Genomic DNA, 21,035 nt, shown 5'->3' with positions numbered 1-21,035 from the left:
TAGTTGTATCTTAAAATGAAGGCTAAATATAATTTCCCGAATAAATTTTCCATTTGATTTTGTTTCATGTGACGTCACATAACTTCATACCCCCCCCCTCCCCCCTGCGTCACAAATCGTCACGGTTAGGTCAACCCCCCTCTCCACTATAAGCGTGACGTACTTTATGGATGCCCCCTAACAACAATTACGGGTGAAAATAAGCCTACGAATGTTCTTAAATGGCATGATTATTGTTATCAGTTACGAATACAGCTTACCGAATATTTTTTCTAAAAATATACACGGACAGAAATTTAATTTCCAAAACCAGCAAAATGACTCATGATTTCAGGTTTCTAGCTTATGTTTTATGAAAATGCACGATGAATAATAATCATGATACATAAACAATAATTTACTATCTAACATCATGTTTGGTCTTATCTGGACATGTTTGGGGGACTCCGGAAAACCCCAGGAAATGACCAATTTCGAACATGAACAAAAACTCATTATACGACACCTTAAATCACACTAAAACTTTTAAAATAGATCCAAATAAGCCAAATTGAGTACCAAGAACCACAATGGCCAATTCCGAACATATCTTTATTATCAAAAATGTACCACACTGTGTTATTGACTTCCCAAGGGTTCCCGGGGTCTCCCAAATATGTCCAGATATGATTAAATCTAACCCTAGATAGCAGATTTGGCTTCCATTGATCTAGTTATTGAATTCTAGTGTGATTTAAGGTATTGCACGATAAGTTTTTGTCCATGGACGAAATTGGCCATTTGACTGGGTGTTCCCAGAAGTCCCCAGAACTTGTCCAGATATAACAAACGTGGTGCTAGGTAGTTCATCTGACTGTCAGTGATCTAGTTTTTAAATTCTGGCGTAATTTGAGGTGCCGCATGATAAGTAATTGTTCATGTTCGATACTGGCTATTTTCCACAGCGATAACTTAATCCGGAACATTTCCGGTTAGTCCCAATACCGCGTAAAACTCCTAAAATGGTCGGCAATGGGCATACGTTGCATAAAAATTCAATACCGGCTGTGATTTACGTTCATTTTGGAAGTGTAATTAAAGATTTTTATTTACTTTATATGAGCAATCTGTCCTTTAAAACTTCAAAAGGGCGTAACTCAAAAATTCGTCGATCAATTTTTTTAAAAATTGGTTCAGGGGTGTAGGATGGCAATACAAACCAACTGGCATTTTCCGTTTAAATTAGATACTAGATTACCGCGTGCGATGAACACAGTCTGACACGTATGAAAAACAACAACAATGTTATAAATTGTTATAAATTGAGGGTTCGCCTCCATTTTTGCTTGCATAATCTTGCAAAACTCAAGCCGCTTAGGTTTATTCGTTCTCAGCAGCTCTTGAACGTGTAGTGTGGAAAGGATGCATTTTTACCCGGTTCAGCACGTTCCACACCTCCATGGTGACAAGGGACTGTACCGCAATTTGCCTTGTGCTTGTGTCATTTCCCACAATTCGCAAAATTTTATGGCCAATTGTTGACGCCACTTGCTGATGGGGCTGAGACTTCCCTCGAAGCCTCGTTGAAAACAGCGTTCCTTCCCGGAAGCAACGGTGCGTTGTCATAGACTTTGAATTAAAATCATTGTGCAACAAAACGAACACTTCTAAATTTGTGTTGACTTACTTGCATTAGGTTGCCGACGATCAGAAAATCTACAATTATACTCCTGCTGGTATGGTGCTGCTGTCGTTGCTACACAATTAGCGAAATCATAACAAAGGTGAATGTCCTCGAGTGCTTACGGAGAATACATTTTAATACTGCAATCGTTTTCTGAAAGGTCCCAGAGAGACCCGAGAAGTCAGTTTCTAAACTGTTTTTCATATGCGTCTAACCGTGGCCGTTGCACGCGTTGATCTAGTGTGCTATGCGTGATGTATGAGTTCGAACAGTTTTCAGATGGTAATTCAACACCCAAATTCAACACGCGTTTAAAATGAAATTGCAGCGAAACTAGAAGAGATAGACGTTTTACGTCTAAGAACGAATTATAGAACGGTACCAAAGCTTTAAACGTAGCACATCACTTGCTCTAGGATAGCTGTTCTGGCGACACTGCTAACTCTGCAGTCACAGGGAGCAAACACACCCCAGCGGCTGATTACAGCAACGGTATGTGCAACATACCATCGTGTGTAAAAATGTAAACAAACTACATCGCAGCTACAAGTGAAATTGAATGAAATTTAAAGTGTTTGAAAAGTAGAAGATATAATGAAGTGAAAAGTATAGTTGTCCAAGGTTAGATAGTTTGCTGCGAGCAGAGAAAGTTTGCTGCTGATTCGGATAGGCTACTTAGTAGCATCAAATTAACCGTCGAGTAGATTGGAACAAAAGTTAACCTAAAATCGAAAGGTGCGGTAATATTATATTTACATGTCGTCTGTCGAAAACCAAAGTTTAGGAAACCTGTTAACAATAGGCTTACCGTTAAAACTTACCTGTAGATCTGCCTCATGCTCGTCCGCGGTCAACTTAGCTTCTTAGCTATCCGAAACATACAACATACATGTTTCCGATAGCTAAGAAAGACGGGACCAAATTTACCAAATGTATGAACTTATGTCATTGCTAATATTATAATAAATTTTCTAGCTCAACACGGTAAAAATAGCTGCAAAAAATCTGAGTACCGATCCAAAAACTGTGCGAACAGCAGCTTTGATTGGCCGCGTCAGTTTTTCCGGAAACCCGTACTCGTGCGTTATCATACTGTATCGTATGCTGCCCTAAAATCCACGAAAATATGATGATTGATAATGATGAATACGATAATGAAAATGATTTTGATGATAATGAACCATCATTTAGCATTAAAACTAAAAACTTTACATCTAAAATTTTGGATTTTTTTCGAGACCCCTATACTCAACAACAAACGAGCTCAGAAAGAAATGAGAGTATGTATGTGCTAGCTTCTCTCTCCTCTTTTTGTCAATTGCTTAAAATGCTTGCCCAGTTTTGCTTAAAATGGCGTCATAACAAGAAGCATGTCGGGAGCGCGTTGTACACTTCTACGAACTGTCACAGAAATCTCGGCAAAACGTATACGGTACCTACAACATTTTAAAAGCAAATATGTTGTGACTTAGACTGTTTACCATATCCTAAGATGCCCAACAACTATTCGCAAGCAAGGTGGTGGAAGACCAGCCAAAACTATGGACGCAAAGGGCATCGTTCTCTTTCTGGTGCCTTCATCAACAAGCCCTATGGTTTGGTTATCAACCAAGATATGTACCAGACGAATGTTTGAAGAAAGTTCTGATCCCGTTTTCACAAAAACATCATACAGATGGACAATACGTGTTTTAGCCGGATAGAGCATCATCGCATTACATCGCATTACGCCAATAAAACACAATCGTTTTTGAATACCCATTCGATCCCATTTGTACCCAAAAACCACGACCCGATCTGTCTCAGTGCGCCCAATCGAAGATTTCTTCGGGATTTTGAGTTTATTGGTGTACAAAAATAACTGGAGAGCCACGAATTGCAAACAGTTGATTGGTAGAATCAAGAGATGCATTCGCAAAGTTGACAAACGTAAGCTTCGCCGAACAGCCAACAATGGACAATGTATCTTTAATATCAGCAAATCAGCTCTTCTTCAAATGTCTTTGACTTTTTTGGCAGCTTGAGAAATAAATTTCAAATTTATACCGTGGTGCTTCTTTTTCACACGGTCCAACAAACGTTACTGTTGAGAGGAAGTAGTTTGCAAAATCGACGCGAGCTATGTGCATGATAGATCATAACGATCTTTAATTGATTTACAGCATCCAAAAATTGTTGACAGAACGAATTTACATCGCTATAACGTTACATGGGAGTATTTATTTACAGGTTTCGGGGACCGTTTGTCAAATTTTTTTACCTTCAAATAATGAACCCAACGTGAAGAAAATGCCAACGCTCCGAGTGCTCCACAATCTGCAGCAATTTTTTTTTTAATTCCATCGATGAAGGGTTTATTAATTTTTTACGATACAAAGTACAAGAAATTCTTTTATTGGTCATAACATGGAGTAAAGCTTTAATTGGTTTCACCCTAACTTGCTGTATTTTCATAAGACACATCCTACGCTGTAACGCCGTAGCTTTACGAATTTAATCGGGCAGTAGTTTTTTAATAACTTTCTGCGAAGAATGTGTCATAAATCTAAATATGGAATATTCATTTGCATATACATCTTTTTTCTAATGCTAGCCATGGATTCAATAATTTTTTTATAGCGCCTTATAAAGTATTTTCAATTAGTGCATTAGGTAAATCCTGAGTTGAGAAACAAACTTTCGAAAACCCAAAACTGTAAGCTTATTTGACATTATTCGATTAGCTACCGACTTTCTAAACCCAGAAACGATTCGAAACGTTGATGCTTGATACTTGGGCATGACAGCGTCCGTGAATAAGTATTTCTGTCTGTGAGCCCCTCTTTTGGGTGCAAGTTTTTCAGCGGTTTGATTAATCTCAATTGATTTTTCTTAATTTTCAAACATGTCTTAACGTAACAATTTTTTAACCAAATCTAGACAACATTATTACAACTAAAGTTCAAAAGCCAGCAAGGCATTTAGTAATAACATAACTAAACAACTGAGGTAGGTAAACTACTTTTTCATTCATTTCCAATTCTAGATTATATTTAAGAATTTAAAATTCGCTTTAGAATCTAGCTTTAAAAACTCGTTTTAGACAACCGTCATTGTGTCTATTTAGAAGTGTAATTAGTAAAATAAATTAACACCTTATCACTTTATAAAGGTTGTTGGCTAGTCGCTTTTCTGTGGGTCCGTTAGTCAGTAAGAATGCTGAGCTACTGTTTGGTTGTTTTGTTCGTGCTGATTCTCGCTGATGCTGGTAAAACATTTTCCTGAAATTTGGCATTTTCTTTGACGCAAATTTTCTTTAATACCACTCAAAGTTTCAGCGCTGCAATGCTATCGCTGCAAGAGCACCCTCAGCTGGTCTGCCTGTCGGCAGAATATGATGGTGGAGGAGTGCGCCATGGAGCATCCTTTCGACGAGGCCTTTCAGTGCGTTAGCACTCGGGTAAACTTCACGACGGAAACGTTTGGGCTGCACGTCTATTCAACCGGTTGCGGCTACGGTAGTCATGCCACGGCCCGAAGGTTGTTCGATCATTTCCGACTGCAGCAGAACATGAGCAGCAGCACCGAAGAGTGGCACCGCTGCGGGGAGGATCTTTGCAATACGCTGGAGGAAATCGACAACGGTGAACAGCAGGTGGAATATGTTGACTGGCTGACGGCGGGATCGAGCCGGACGGTGGCCAGTTTGCTTTCGATGGTGGTGATTGGTTTGATCGGAATATCGGTGCTGGTTTGAATTCAATAGTTTTATCTTATTTTGATAGAATATAAAATTGATTTCATTGTATTTGAAATCCATCAAGTCCAAAATTTATTTAACTCTGAATGAGCAGACTGAGTATAGGTTTCATGAAGTGTTTACTGCAAAACAAGCTTCTATGGTATAGATTTTCTTTTTTTTTCTCAGCAACATGACTTAAAAACGGGTCTGCTTTAACCCACTAGTAATCATTCTCTTTAATGATTTTTTAATAGACGGATTGAGCCATTTGTTTTTGTATGCCATACTGGCATTGGGCACAAAAAGCTACTTTTATAGGGCTTAATGATCGTGTTTTGAGGGTCGATAGATTAACATTAGACACATGATCGTCTCAACGTGGTTCCAAAAGATTCATAAGTGTTATTATTATGAGGTCCATTTAAATCTAATATGAACTGTTCACTTCACAATGATACTTTCACAAAAATATTCACTATAAAATCTAAAAGCTTCTCAGATTGTTATATTATCCAATATATCAATTTAAGAAATATAACACCAGTTCGCTTTGAAACAGTTGAAGTAAGGAAAGAACAGTTGAACCGCCACAAAAAACTCATCGTGTAGAAACCCAGTGGAATAATCGGATGTTCCCTATCATCTTGATTCGACTGCGTAAGAAAATTTCCAATTAAACAACTAGTTGTAATACACTTGTATGCTGAAATCATTTTATTAGGTATAGCTCATACTGATTAACGAACAGAATTGCTGCTCCGAAATACTGGAGCCTGTAGCAACCGCACTAAGTAAGTTATGGTCCATGGTTGGGTCAGAATTCGTTACGGAGGTCTCCGATACATACTTCAACGTCGCTTCTTTTCATGAGCAGCGGCTGCTGCTCCTTCCGCTGGTGGTGCGCTGTCTTCGGCCGCCTGATCATCTGCTGCTGCTTCGTCCTTCGGTTGTTCACTACTTTCTTCGCTGCTAGAGGAATCTTCGTCGGCTGCTGCGTCGCCTTCCGCTGGAGCTTCCGTTTCCTCTCGTTTGTGCAGCTTCGAACTGTCCTCTTCGGCCGAAATTTTGTGCTCCAGTTGGTGAGGTACTGCGTGGATTAAGTGACTTGTTATACAAGACGAAAATGTACTACGCCATTTGATGGAAACTCACCTGCCGATGTCATCGCCACCAACAGACAGCAAACGACGAAAGCAAAAATGGAAATTTTCATTGTAGAGCTTGCTTGGAAAAAAACACTTTACTACTGAGTACTTTCAGAACTGAAGCTGAGACTGCAACGGCCGTAACTGATACCGGCTGATGCAAGCTGATAGTGTTTTATAGTGTCTCCGACGGGCAGTTAGTTAGTACACGGGCGGCGCCCATAAAACGACCCGTTCCGTAAGATGGTAATCACTCATCCGCATGTATTTACGTTTTGTTTTCGGGAGATGAAAGATTGATTATTTTCCGGCAATTGAGAAAGAAAAACAGCATTGTTTTGACTACTCGTGCTCAGCGATAAGTGCACTGAGAATGAGAATTTAGCTTGCAGCCTCTGTATTTGGTCGCATCGTTCTGTTGACTTGTGATTAACTATTTCCAATTATTTTGCGTTGCATCTCGTTTGCATGTCGGATTATTATAAGCAGCCATCCGTTTTTGCTTTCCTTTCAGATGTACGCCATCACTTGGCACACGAATCTGGTGCAGAGGTTGGGCGAGCTGGAGGTGCTGATTCTGCTGGTTTCCTGCATCTGTCACGATCTGGACCATCCCGGGTACAACAACATCTACCAAATAAACGCCCGAACCGAGCTGGCACTGAGGTAAGCTAGGTTATAATCCGTCACAGCCAATTAATTTTAGTTTAATCGAGAAGGTGATGAATCACCGCGCGCCTCCATTCATTAATTATGTGCCGGGGGGTAGCGAAGGTCGTTTTATTATTATGTTCAACGCAGACGGAGCGGGCACGAAACCTTACAGCATCAGAAGTGCTGAGAGCAAATTTGACAATATCATCAAATAAAATACGCTGACAGGGTCCAGGTGGTAACATCAAAGGACTTTTCGGGCTACAATATCACTAAATTACGAAGCAACAGGGCATGAAAACAGAGAGCACCTGACTTGCGTGTCATTGCTTTTCTGTGAGCTCCCTCCATCTTCTCCCATCTCCCATCTGCCTTTGCTGCTGTTACTGCTGAGTGGGTGTTATGTTTCGGAACAGCATATAGGTAGAGACGCTCTGACAAGGTCATGTAACCCAATCCCACGGATCACATACGTCAGCAGCAGCAGCAGCAGCAGCAACATTAGCCGGGCCAAGACGGGCTTCCGAAACACGGTCGGCCGATCCTGGTTTGATGCTAAATTGTTATAGGCATAGGAGCTTCGGTCACAATTTTGTTGCCAACATCTGCCTACCTGGCAGTTTAGAGCTAGAAATAAACGACTGCTTTTATTGCAAAATGAAGCCAGCAGTGTGTGTGTGTTTGTGCGAGCCGAAGGAACGCTGAAGATTTGCACTTTAATGTACTTTTTTCAGGTCGTTAACTGCTGGATGCTTGCCAAAGCAAACCGTGACAACCGAAGAAAGACACGAGAGCTTGAACGGTTTATTCGGTTTTCAGATAGCCCTAAGCGTTGTTTCGTTTGAAATGTAAATTTTCAACCAGATGGAAATTTGGCATGTTATCTGATTGTAAACGATTGCTTAGTGGTTGTTTGCCAATACGTTAGAACGAACAATCATTGGGAACCTCATATTGAAGTTAGCTTGTAGAAATAATACGATAGAAATTATGGCCTCATAGACCCCATCAAAGAATATTGATTGCCAGAAAATACATAAAATGACAAAAAACACAAAACACAAGAATATAGAAAAGAAGGACAAAAGTATTTTTCAAGATTATCGTATAGTCTTGCCCGAATGGTATCAGAATTTCATATGATTTTGTAATCGAGCATAGCGGACTGGCTTACGAATAGTCGAATAGTTTTGAGATAGTTCTTCATAAGATTTTAAGGGAAATTTTCTGATTTCTTCGGATTATTCTTATTTTAAAAGTTCATTTGTTATGAATCAAGCATCCTAAAATGAACTTCTTTTTAATGAAATTGTAAGCAAATTTTCTCAACAACCAGGGATCTGTAAACAAATTACCACCAAATTTTAAATATTAAAAGTTAAAAAAGTAAAAAATGAAAAAAAGATTGAAGCGTGAAGAAGTTAAAAATCAAAATCAATCATGTCATGTGAATCAAAAAAAGCTACGATGTCAATAAAATAAAAAACTGCAAAGAGTAGAAAGACAGAAAACTAAACAACGCCAAAACATGAAAACAATAAAAATGTAAAAGAAGGCAAACGAGAATCCGGCCTGAACAGAAAAACAGAAAGCTAGATGAACAGAGTAACAGAAAGAGAAACAGACAGAGAGACAGGAAAACAAAATTATAGAAGGACAGAAAGACAGAAATACAGTAAAACAGAAAGTCAGAAAGGTAGCGACTGTAAGACCGCTAGAAAAAAAACGTAGAAAGACAGAACAATAGAAACATAGAGAGACAGGAAGATAGAAAGAAAGAATGATAAAAGACAAAAAGACAGAAAGGCCGAAATATAGAAAAATGGAAGAACGGAAATACAGAAAGACAAGAAAACAGGAAGGCGGAAAGGCAGAAAGATAGACTAACAATGAGACAGAAAGACAGGAAGACAGGAAGACACAAAGACAGAATGAAAGAAAGATAGAAAGACAGAATGACAAATAGACAGACAGAAAACAGAAAGACGGAAAGACAAAACGACAGAAAGGCTGCAACACGAAAAGACAGAAAGTCATAAAGGCACAAAGACAGAAAGACGACAGAAAAAACAACAAAAATGATAAAAAGCGACATCAAATGAAGAGAAACGTCTTACAGAAGACAAAAGATATCACAAAAAGACGGCGAAAAGATGAGAATAAAGCAACGAAAATGACAAGAAGATGGTTAAAAGATGAAAAGACGACCAGAAGGATGACAGAAAAGTTCGATCTCGACAAAACAAAGACTAACATGACTAAAGGAGGATAAAAAAGCGATGACAATAGGACAAAAAAGCACCAAAAAGACGACAAAAATCAATAAAAATCGATAACCATAGTCAAAAAGACGGTAAAAGGACAATGATAAGGAAAAAACCTGGACGAGGATCACAAATGAATGAACAACATGAATGACGATAAAAAGGCGACAAAAGACGTCTTAATTACGCCAAAAGGACGTTAGAAGAGCGATTAAAAGATGATAGAAGGATGAGAAAATGACAGAATGACGACAAAGAATACATAAGAAAGACGATAAAAAGGAAAAAGTGAAAAAGACGTCATAAAGAGGCAATGAAATGACAAAATGACAACAAAAAGACAGCAAAGAGGCGACAAAATGATAAGGATAAATCGAAAAGATGATTAGAAAATGTCAAAAAGATTACAAAAATATTACAAAAAGAGAATAAAAACCACACAAAGCTGCCAAAATGACGACAAAGAAAGAAGATAAAATGGCGACAAAAAGACGGCGAGATGACAACAAGAAGACATAGCAAAGCAAAGCCTAGGTGCTACATTCCGTTATCGAAACTTGACCTTCTGTTTTTATACGACACACTTCACAGCCAGCTGTTAGAGTGCAGGACAATTGCAGGGCCAGTTGCTACGAACTTATTGACTCTAACAGCCTTTCCCAGTTGAGACTCGAACATACGACGACTGGCTTATTAGACCAGTGTCATACCTCGAAGCCAACTGGGAGGCTAACAAGAAGACATAAATATGGCAAAAAAGATTATAAACACGACAAAAAGGCAACCAAAAAAACGACGGAAAGATAAAAAGTGACAAAAATGACAGAAAGAATATAAAGGCGACTCAAAGACGACAAAGGAAAGACTGAAAATATGAAAGACTGATAGACAAAAGGATAGTAAGTCGAAAAGATAAACGGCAAAAAGATAACAGGGAATGATTACAAGATAATACAAGAAATGAAGATAAATCACAAATAGAAGATAAAAACATGATAAAGATACGACAAAAAGTCGGTGAAAAGATGGAAAAAGACGACAAAAAGACGACAAAAGACAAAAAGACGTGTAGAAGACGGTTAGATGTCAAGATGTCAAATGTCACCAGAAAGACGATAGAAAAGTACGAAAAAGACGATAGAAACACTGCAAAAGTACGATAAAAATAGATAAAATAGACGTCAAGAAGACATTACAAAAAAAATGAGAAGAATACGGTAAGAAAAAGACAAAAAATCAGCAAAAAGACCACAAAATGTCATCAAAAAGATGAAAAACAGTTTAAAATCAGGAAGAGGTAAACGAAACAGCAAGAGGATAACAAGAATAATACAAAAGGACAACGAAAAGAAGACAAAAAGGAGATAAAAAGACGACAAAAAGAAATCATAAGCGCGATAGAAGTGCGACAAAAAGATGACAGAAGGCTGGCAAGATGACGACAAAAAAGAAACGTCAAAAAGATGATAAAAAGGAAAATGTTACGAAGACGGTAAAAAGAGGTTAAAAATGACAAAAAGACGACAAAATGACGAACAAAGAAGAAATCGAAAGGGCGAAAAGAAGATAAGAAAATGTTTAGAAGAAGACAGTAAGGGGATGAAAACGACACAAAGGTGCTAAACTGACGACTAAAAAACGAAAAGGCGACAAAAAGACGGCCAGAAGACAAAAATTTGGCAAAAAAAGAAAGAAAACGATAAAAAAGACGACTAAAAGGCAACACAAGATACGACGAAGAGATGATATGAAACTGACAAAAAAAGACAAAAAATGACAGAAAAACAATAAAGAGGCGACACAAAGACGACAAAGGAAAGACTGAAAGACTGGACGGTCCTTTTTCGGCGATAATCCGCTTATCGAATCTACACTGAATTCAGGAGCCATCTCCACATTTCTCGGTCTTGGGCTGCCGCTCTAGCTCTAGCGGGGTCTGCCTGCGAAGTTGTCGGCCTCTGCCGGGTTCCTCTGCTAAATTTTGTTTTCGCTGGTCGCTCATCCGGCATCCTTGCTATGTGGCCACCCCATTGTTAAGAAGACGGTTAAAAAAAGACGTCAAAAAAAAAAGACCACAACGACGACAGAAAAGAATGCAAAAGACGATAAATACACGACAAAAGTACGATCAAAAGGCAATAAGTATACGAGAAAAAGGGTCGAAAAAATTTGCAAAACTGCAAAAATATGAGAAGAATACGGCAAGAAAAAGACGAGAAGTCGGCAATAAGACCGCAAAAAATCCTCAGAAAGATGAAAAAAAGGATAACGCCAGAATTAAACCACGTGAGGACATAAAATGGCAAAAGGATAACAAGAAGAAGGCAAAAAAGAAAAGCAAAGCTTAGGTACTCATTCCGTTATCGAAACTTGACCTTATGTTTTTATATGACATTCGCAGCCAGCTGTTAGAAGAAGGAAAAGAAGAAGATTAAAGAACGACAGAAAGACGACAAAAAAGACGATAAAAAGCAAGATGGCAAAGCACCAGAAAAAGGTGACAAAAACGATAAAGGGACGACAAAAAGACGCCAAAAAGACGATTGGAGTGAGACAAAAAGGTGACGAAAAGACGACAAAATGACGAAAAGACGGCAAAGAGACGAAAAGAAGAAACTAAATGACCACAAAGAGAAAATAGGAAAACGTCGAAGAGATGACAAAATGATGACAAAAAGACAAAAAGGCGCCAAAAGAACGGCAATAAGAGGACAAAAACCATCCAAATAACGATAAAAAGGAAAGGCAAGGCTGCCAAAAGCGGTCAAAAAATGATAAAAAGACGACAAAATGCTGATAAGAAGACGTCAAAGAGACGACAAGAATACAAGAAGCAATCGGAAAGGCGAAAAGAAGATAAGAAAATGTCAAAAAGAGGACAAAAGAGGATAAAAACGACACAAAGATGCCAAACTGACGACAAAAAACGGCTACAAAACAACGGTGAGAAGACAACAAGAAGACGACAAGTAGACAAAAGTATGCCAAAAAAGATAATAAACGATAAAAAAGACGACAAAAAGGCAGCAAAAGATACAACAAAAAGATGATATGAAATCGTCAAAAAAAAAGACAAAAAATGACAGAAAGACAAGAAAGGGCACAAAAACGAGAAAGGAAAGATTGAAAGACTGGAAGCCTGAAAGACTGATGACAAAAAGACAGAAGGTCAAAAAGCTAGAAAGATTACAAAGAATGACAACAAGCAACAAGAAACGAAAATAAACCACAAACAGAAGACAAATACATGACAAAGATACAACAAAAAAGACGGTGAAAAGGTGAGAAAAAGACGACAGCAAAGACAGAAAAACGGACGGTCCTTTTTCAGCGATAATCCGCCTATCGAATCCATGCCGAATTCAGGAGCCGTCTCCACGTTTCTCGGTCTTGGGCTGCCGCCAGCCATAATTAACAGGAACTGAAATAATCGGTGGCTCCCAAATTTATGCATGCTCAAATGTCTGGAAGGTTGACATCGCTGGCTGCCACTCTCCAGTCACCCCTAACACACGCTCTTGTTCTAGCGGGGTCTGCCTGCGAAGCCGTCACCCTCTGTCGGGTTCCTCTGCTAAATTTTGTTTTCGCTGGTCGCTCATCCGGCATCCTAGCTACGTGGCTAGCCCATTGTTAAGAAGACTGTTAAAAAAAGACGTAAAAAAAAGACCACAACGACGATAGAAAAGGATGCAAAAGACGATAAAAACACGACAAAAGTACGATTAAAAGGCAATAAGTATACGAGAAAAAGGGCCAAAAAGACGACTACAAGACGTCGAAGAAAAAAGACTGCAAAAATATGAGAAAACTACGACAAGAAAAAGACAAGAGGTCGGCAAAAAGACCGCAAAAAAATCATCAGAAAGATGAAAAAACAGGATAACGCCAGAATTAAACCACGTGATGTAAGAGGATAACCAGAAGAAGGCAAAAAAAGAAAAGCAAAGCAAAGCCGAGGTGCTCATTGCGTTATCGAAACTTGACCTTATGTTTTCATATGACAGCCTTCGCAGCCAGCTGTTAGACGAAAAAAAAGAAGAAGATTCAAGAACGACAGAAAGACGACAAAAAAGACGATAAAACGACGTCAAAAGACGATAAAATGAAAGATGGCAAAGCACCACAAAAAGGCGACAAAAACGATAAAGGGACGACAAAAAGACGCCAAAAAGACGATTGGAGTGGGACAAAAAGGTGACGAAAAAATGACAAAATGACGAAAAGACAGCAAAGAGACGACAAGAAGAAACTAAATGACCACAAAGAGAAAATAGGAAAACACCGAAAAGATGACAAAAAGAGGAAAAATAACACCAAAATGTGCCAAAATGATGACAAAAAGACAAAAAGGCGCCAAAAGGACGACAATAAGAGGACAAAAACCATCCAAATAACGATAAAAAGGAAAGAGTTAAAAAGGCGGCCAAAAGCGTTCAACAAATGACAAAAAGACGACAAAATGTTGATAAGAAGACATTAAAGAGACGACAAAACTACAAGAAGCAATCTAAAAGGCGAAAAGAAGATAAGAAAATGTCAAAAAGAGAACAAAAGGGGATAAAAATGACACAAAGATGCCAATCTAACGACAAAAAACGATAAAAAAAGGCTGCAAAAAGACGGTAAGAAGACAACAAGAAAACGACAGGTAGACAAAAGTATGGCAAAAAAGATAATAAACGATAAAAAAGACGACAAAAGGCAACAAAAGATACGACGGAAAGATGATATGAAACCGACAAAAAATAAGACAAAAAATGACAGAAAGACAATAAAGAGGCACAGAAACGACAAAGGAAAGATTACAAAGAATGACAACAAGCAACAAGAAACGAAAATAAACCACAAACAGAAGACAAATACATGACAAAGATAGAACAAAAAGACGGTAAAAAGGTGAGAAAAAGACGCCAAAAACGACAGAAAGATGGACGGTCCTTTTTCGGCAATAATCCGCCTATCGAATCTAAGAAAGAAGAAAATGAACAAGATTAAAGAACGACAGAAAGACGACAAAAAAGACGATAACACGACGTCAAACGACGATAAAAAGAAAGATGGCAAAGCACCAGAAAAAGATGACAAAAACGATAAAGGGACGACAAAAAGACGTCAAAAAGACGATTGGAGTGGAACAAAAAGGTGACGAAAAGACAGCAAAGAGACGACAAGACGAAACTAAATGACCACAAAGGTCAAATAGGAAAACGTCGAAAAGATGACCAAAAGAGGAAAAACACCACAAAAATGTACCAAAATGATGACAAAAAGGCGCCAAAAGGACGGCAATAAGAGGACAAGAGCACTTTTTTGGCATAGAAGGTAAAAAGACGATATAAAAAGGCAACGAAAAGATGATGTCAAACCACAGAGAACAGACAGACAGACAGACAGGAACAAATTTTTCGTGAATTCTTGGATAAAATTTCAAATTAAAATCACCTAATATGCTAGCGTCACCACCACTATAGTTTCCCAACTAAATGATTCTTTTGATTTGCACACTGACAATCTTTGGCTTCTCTGGCGCTAGTATATATGAACTATAAGCGTTATGCTAGCGCCAGAAGCTAGCTGTTGTGAGTTTAGAGTAGAATTTTATGCGCCTTCAGCGACATCATCACTATAGTTTCTCAACTAATTTGACATAAGCTTATCCAAGTGGGGACCTTTCGCTTGGATGTCTGTTTTCTGTGGTCAAACCGACAAAAAAAGAAACAAAAAGTGACAAAAAACTTTAGAAGGACAATTAAACGGCGATACAAAGACGACAAAAAGAAGACAAAAGGACGACAAAACCAAACGACAAAAAGATGGCAAAGGATTACAAAAAGGCTTGTGAAAGACGACAAAAAAGCTATTTAAAAGAGACAAACAAGGGGACAGAAGTAGGACAAAATAACAACAAAAAACATCAAAAAGGCGACGAAATGGAAAAAGTTGAAAAGACGGTGAAAATTGGACAAAAAATTACAAAAAGACAACCAGATGACTACAAAACTACAGTAAAGAGACTACAAGACGACAAGAAGAAATCGAAAAGTCGATATAAAGAAAATAAGAAAATGCAAATGTGACAAAAACTGACAAAAAGAGGATGAAAACCACAGAAAGGTGGCAAAATAACGACAAAATAAAGACAAAAAAGCGCCAAAAGATGACAAAAAGACGACAAGAAGACATCAAGAAGAAAACAAAACAAAGCCTTGGATTTAAACGTCTTTTTGAGACGTGGCCCATGTTTATAGACAGACTTCACATCCGGCTGTTAGTGTACAGGACAGTTACGGGGCTAGTGCAACAATCCTACTGATTGTAGCAGGACCGCCTAGCCGATATTCGAACAAACAACCACTGGTTTGTTAGACCAGTATCGTACCTCGAAGCTAACTGGTCGCGGTGGTAGTGGGTAAGAAGAAGACAAAAATATGGCCAAAATACTGACAGAGGCGATACAAAGACGATAAATGAAGATAAAAAGGCAACATAACAAACGATCAAAAAGACGGCAAAGGACCACAAAAAGGCGACAAAAAGGAGATAAAAGGATGATAAAAGATGCCAAAAAAGACGATAGAAGGGCGACAAAAAGGTGACGAAAAGACATGAAAATGACGAGAAAAAAAAGACAATAAGATTGCGAGAGGACGACAAAAAGACAAAAAAAAATCAAAGCCTTGGACTTAAACGTCTTTCTAAGACTTGACCTTTTCTTTATCGACAGACTTCACAGCCGGCTATTAGAGTACAGGACAGTTTCGGGGCCAGTGCATGGATCCTACTAACTCTATCTAGCAGCACTGCCTAGTCAAGATTTGTACATACGACGACTGGCTTGTTAGGCCAGCATCGTACCTCGAAACCAACTAAGTGGCAAAAACTGAAACTAAAAGACAAAAATATGGCATAAAAAGGAAACCCAAAAGGACAAAAAGTGACAAAAAAAGCGATACGAAGACGACACAAGACGGCAAAAAGAAAATAAAAAGATGGCAAAGAACTACAAAATGGCAACAAAGGGAGATAAACGGACGACAAAAAACTATATAAGAGCAACAACAAGGTGACGGAAAGACGAAAAAATGACTACAAAAATCATCGAAAAGACAATAAAATCGGGAAAGTCAAAAAGGGGGCAGAAAAAGTAAAAACAGACAAAGACGATAAGAAGAAATTGAAAAGACGACGAAAATAAGATAAGAAAGAACGTCAAAAAGATGACAGAAATATGATGAAAATATGATAAAAAGGTGTCAAAAAGAGGATAAAAACCATACAAAGGTGCCCAAATGACGACAAAAAGAAGATAAAAAAACGATAAAAAAGCAACAAAAAGTTGAGGAAAAGATTACATGAAACCGTTAAAAAAGAGATAAAAAGTGACATAAAACGACAGAAAGACAAGGGACTAGAAACTATAAAAAAATACGACAAAAAGGATATAAAAAGATATTCCAAAGGCTCGCCACTTTAGAAAGATAACAAAAAGACAAAAAAAAAAGACACAAACAGATGTTACAAAGACGCCAAAAGTACGATATAAGACAGCAAAAGACGTCAGATATGATTGACAACTAGACGTTTAAAAGATGATGACGAAAAGACGAAAAAAGGCAACAAAAAGACGGTAGTAGGACGACAAGAAGGGGTAAATAGACGACAAAATGACGACAGAAGAACGATGAAAAGATGTTGAAAAACGACAGGAACAACCAAAATAAGATAAAACAACGATAAATATAGGGGCAAAAAGATAGAAAACGCAAGCTTGTTAGATTTCCTTTTATGAACTGAAAGAAAGTTGAAATTCCATATGATTAAAACATCAATCAACCAATAATGATGCAAACACCTGCAAGTTAAAATTTTAAATGAAAACATTTCAGTTTCAAAAGAGTAAAAAAATGAGTGATCGAAAGCCCGAGAAGATTTATGCTTTTTCTACATATAATATAGATTCAAAAGTAAATAAACTGAAGAACAAAAGTAAATAAACTGAAGAGATTGGTGGACTGAATAATTGAATAAATGAATAGCTCCAAAATAGCTGGTGGATGGCTGAAAAACGAACGATAACGAATACAATGAGAGCTCCAAAAGATCATGAGAAAAAAAGACCGGCAAACTGAATGGCAGTAAGACGTTACCGGGCACACTCGAATAAGTTAGCTCTCAGACAAGTTAATTTTTTTGGGAAAGTTTTGTTTTCTTAACTTTTCTAAAATTCTAAAATAATTGGTTTTTAAATTTTTCAACTCTAATTTATATTTATTTTTTATTTTTCTTTCGTTTCATACAAAGGCGCATCATCGAGCAAGTACAGTTTGATACGGGCAGATGATTACTTTAGTATGTTTTCATAACATGCTGAACCAAATCCAAACCCGATTGTAACATTTTCATTTTCTAATGGATTCATTGCTATTTATACCTAAATTGGAGCTGCCGTTTGCACGTAATTGATGTGATTGTCATTTCCTGAAAAACTGTAATCAAAATTTATCGATTTTTTTGACATCAACCGCCTACAAATGAGTATCTCATGAACCGATCAATTTCATTCAATGATTTTAAATATGATATGAAATAAAATTGTCATTAAAATATTTTAATAAAAAATGCGGAACCTCGAAAGTTATTAGGTTATTTATGAATCTATGCAAAGTATAAAATTTTCATGGCTAGTTTATAGTTTATTTATCTATTGTTTGCAATGAAAATCTACTGAAATAAATTTTTTTCTTCCGTCACAAAATTGATAGTAACATCAATCGAACATTGTTTTCCATTCTGACCCTTTTCCTAGCATGATAAATTGTTGCAACTTTTAGAGCATCTCTTTTCCAGGGAATAGTTCTGCCGGGAAAACATTCTTCCGAATTGTCATTTTATAAATGGAAACTGACTCCCCAGGCAAAGCAATAAAACCGATGACGCATAGCATACCGATGCGGCGGATAGAACTAAATTGCCGAAATTCGAAACAAGTAGCATATTTCATGAATACCCCCGATAGCTTAAAATGTTGATAAATGCACCACGTAATTGGTCGCAACAAATGCAGTTACGAATGCGGTAAAACTGTTTTTCTTCCCGGTTCGGTCATCCGCGAGTAACGTAAAATTTATTCATGACTGATTGCTGGCAAATAAATTACAAACCCGTACATGAAATGTAATTTGTTTATCTGAGTACGTACAAGCACCGCGTCCTTGCTGGGCTGCTGCTGCTGCTGCTGCTGCGGCTGCTTCTGATAAATTCGGCATAATTTTACAGCCGCGCGCACTCGCGCTTGCTCGCTGCGCTGCGGTCGCCCGCCATATAATAACCGCAATTGACGTATAAAATATTGCACTGATTGCAGTCGTCAACATAAACGCGGAATGGGAAAGTGGAAGCTCGTTCGCATTTATTGCCTTCGATGTGTCATATGCTGATGGCGGTGCCGCTCACGTTCGTGCAACAATGATGAGCGGAGCGGATCATAACCGGGTTCAATTAGCCTGCCGACTTGTTTTCATCTCAATTTTACGCGAAATGTAATTTTACCGAATGCAAAGTGATTCTAAACTGATCGTTTGTGCTGTTTTTTTTTTCGTTTCAGATACAATGACATTTCCCCCCTGGAGAACCATCACTGTTCGATTGCGTTCCGACTGCTGGAGCATCCCGATTGTAACATTTTCCGCAACATGAACAAGGACTTGTACAAGTAAGTTGAAATGCACCCGAATAGATTGGTTTAGCAATAGCAAGAACCATTCAATTGAATGGTTCGTTGGGCGGGGAATCCTCAAAATAACAATCTTAAGTGTCAGTTTTTGCGGACACAATCCAAAGAAGTGTGCCGTTCTGTGGGGACAAGGTTGCGATGGGGATTCGATCGAAATTTTATTTTATTGTACTGATATGGTTGTTTTGTGAAATTCCATTTTCTATTTCCACCACCGTTGGATGTGGATCTAACCTAAAAATATATTTATTGTCCCAACGGACAAATATTATGAAGTAACGTTTATTTTTTGCCATTTTACATAAACTCACTGTTTTCTAATGGTCGCTTGTAAATTCACTGGGGGAAATGACGGTGCCTTGCTTGCAGTGAAAGTGACAGCACGAAACTACCCGGCTGACCGCAATTAATGTCCGAATCCGATCCGCGGTGAACCGCAGCGTTGGAGGTTTTTCTTGTTCTGCCAAGCTACAGTACCACCCAATTAGACGCCTGACTTCATGAAATATGAAGCACCGCAAGCTCGCAGCTCGCAGCTCGCTTTGGATTGCTTCGGGCGGGTGGGTGTATGTTAAGCCACGGTAGACGGTACAAAAATCGTTGAACCGGATGAACTCACCAATCGCTTGCGGTCAGCTTGCGGCCATGCCGAGATTGCAAGTCGATTAAGTTGTCCGACGTCGCGGATGGGAAATTTATCACTTTCACGGTTAAGGTCTCACTCGGCCGTGCGTTCAATTATTTTCAGGTGTTTGATCGTTTATGCATGCGTGGCGCAGAGCACTGTGGCAGAGCCAGATGCAGCGGGCAGCCAGCGGTGTGCAGATAATTGAGCCACTCAGTGCTGGTTATGCAGTGTTGCCAAATGCTGCTGAAGGAAAGTCCGTAATTTTACCATATGTGTTTTTATCACCGAAGATAGAGTCATAAATTCGTTACAAAATCAAGAAAAAAACAAAATTCAATCAAATTTTCGTTAAAATAAAGGTTTAAGCAAAATGACGCTAGGAAAAGTTGCACTTTTTGCCCGTTTGTTCCACTCTAAATTCCGCTTTTCACTAATTTGGATCGCAGTGATTGGCTTTTTGGCATCCTTAAATCATCTTTTTGTCTTTATTCAGCGATTCGTCGGCATTCTTTATTGTTTTCGTTTACCGTCGTGGCGTTTTTTTGTTGTCTTTTATACCTAGTCTCTTTTGTTTTTACAATTCGTTGTTATTTTGCCGACTTTTTATCATCATTTCATGCCTTTTTCTGAACCTTATAGTCCACCATTCACAGTGTTAAAGTCGTTTGTTATTGTCTTTTTTTTCGCTTCTTGGCGTTTTTTGGCGTCCTTTTATTGTATTTTTGTCGTCTCTCATCGTTTGTTTTCATCGCTTACTTGTTATCACTTTTTCATTCATCTTTCCCACGTCTTTTCGGTGCTTTTTAGCTGTCTTTTTTATTCTTTTGTTTTCTTCGTTTTCGGAGTCTTTTTATCATCTCTCAGTCGTATTTTTGACATCTTGTCATAGTTTTTTTTTAATCATCTTTTCCTTGATTGAAATCAAAGAAAACTCTTTCACGATTAAATACCACTATCAATTTTATCAGTTTATCAATTTATCAGTGTCGGTTTTCGAAATTGATAGTGGAATTGAACCGTGAAAAAGTTTTCTTTACTTTAAAGCTTCGAATTCCATTAAGACGCTCTTCTCGCATATCTGGTCACCGTTTTACGACGTGTTTTTGAAAATTTTTCGTGTTCTTTTCGTTGTGATTTTGGTTTTTTGTCATCTTGTCATAGTCTTTTGTCGTCGTTTCGCCATTCTTTTTAGTGCATTTTCGTCATTTTTACCATTTTCCGTCGTCC

At 38.2% G+C, this 21,035-nt stretch overlaps 1 protein-coding gene across 7 annotated transcripts in view; it reads left to right on the top strand.

Annotated features, from left to right (window-relative positions):
- LOC128743682 (high affinity cGMP-specific 3',5'-cyclic phosphodiesterase 9A) overlaps positions 1-21,035 on the top strand; it is a 360,716-nt gene that overhangs the window by 317,387 nt on the left and 22,294 nt on the right. For all 7 annotated transcript variants that reach the window (XM_053840308.1, XM_053840310.1, XM_053840309.1 and 4 more), the window contains 2 exons: positions 7,044-7,195; positions 19,052-19,159. In XM_053840308.1, the coding sequence (XP_053696283.1) occupies positions 7,044-7,195; positions 19,052-19,159 (260 nt within the window). The remainder of the gene's footprint in view (positions 1-7,043; positions 7,196-19,051; positions 19,160-21,035) is intronic.

Source organism: Sabethes cyaneus, chromosome 3 (assembly GCF_943734655.1).
Source record: "Sabethes cyaneus chromosome 3, idSabCyanKW18_F2, whole genome shotgun sequence".
Taxonomy (NCBI): domain Eukaryota; kingdom Metazoa; phylum Arthropoda; class Insecta; order Diptera; family Culicidae; genus Sabethes; species Sabethes cyaneus.
The sequence above is the reverse complement of the archived record's forward strand: the minus strand, read 5'-3'. Positions and strand labels throughout refer to the sequence as shown.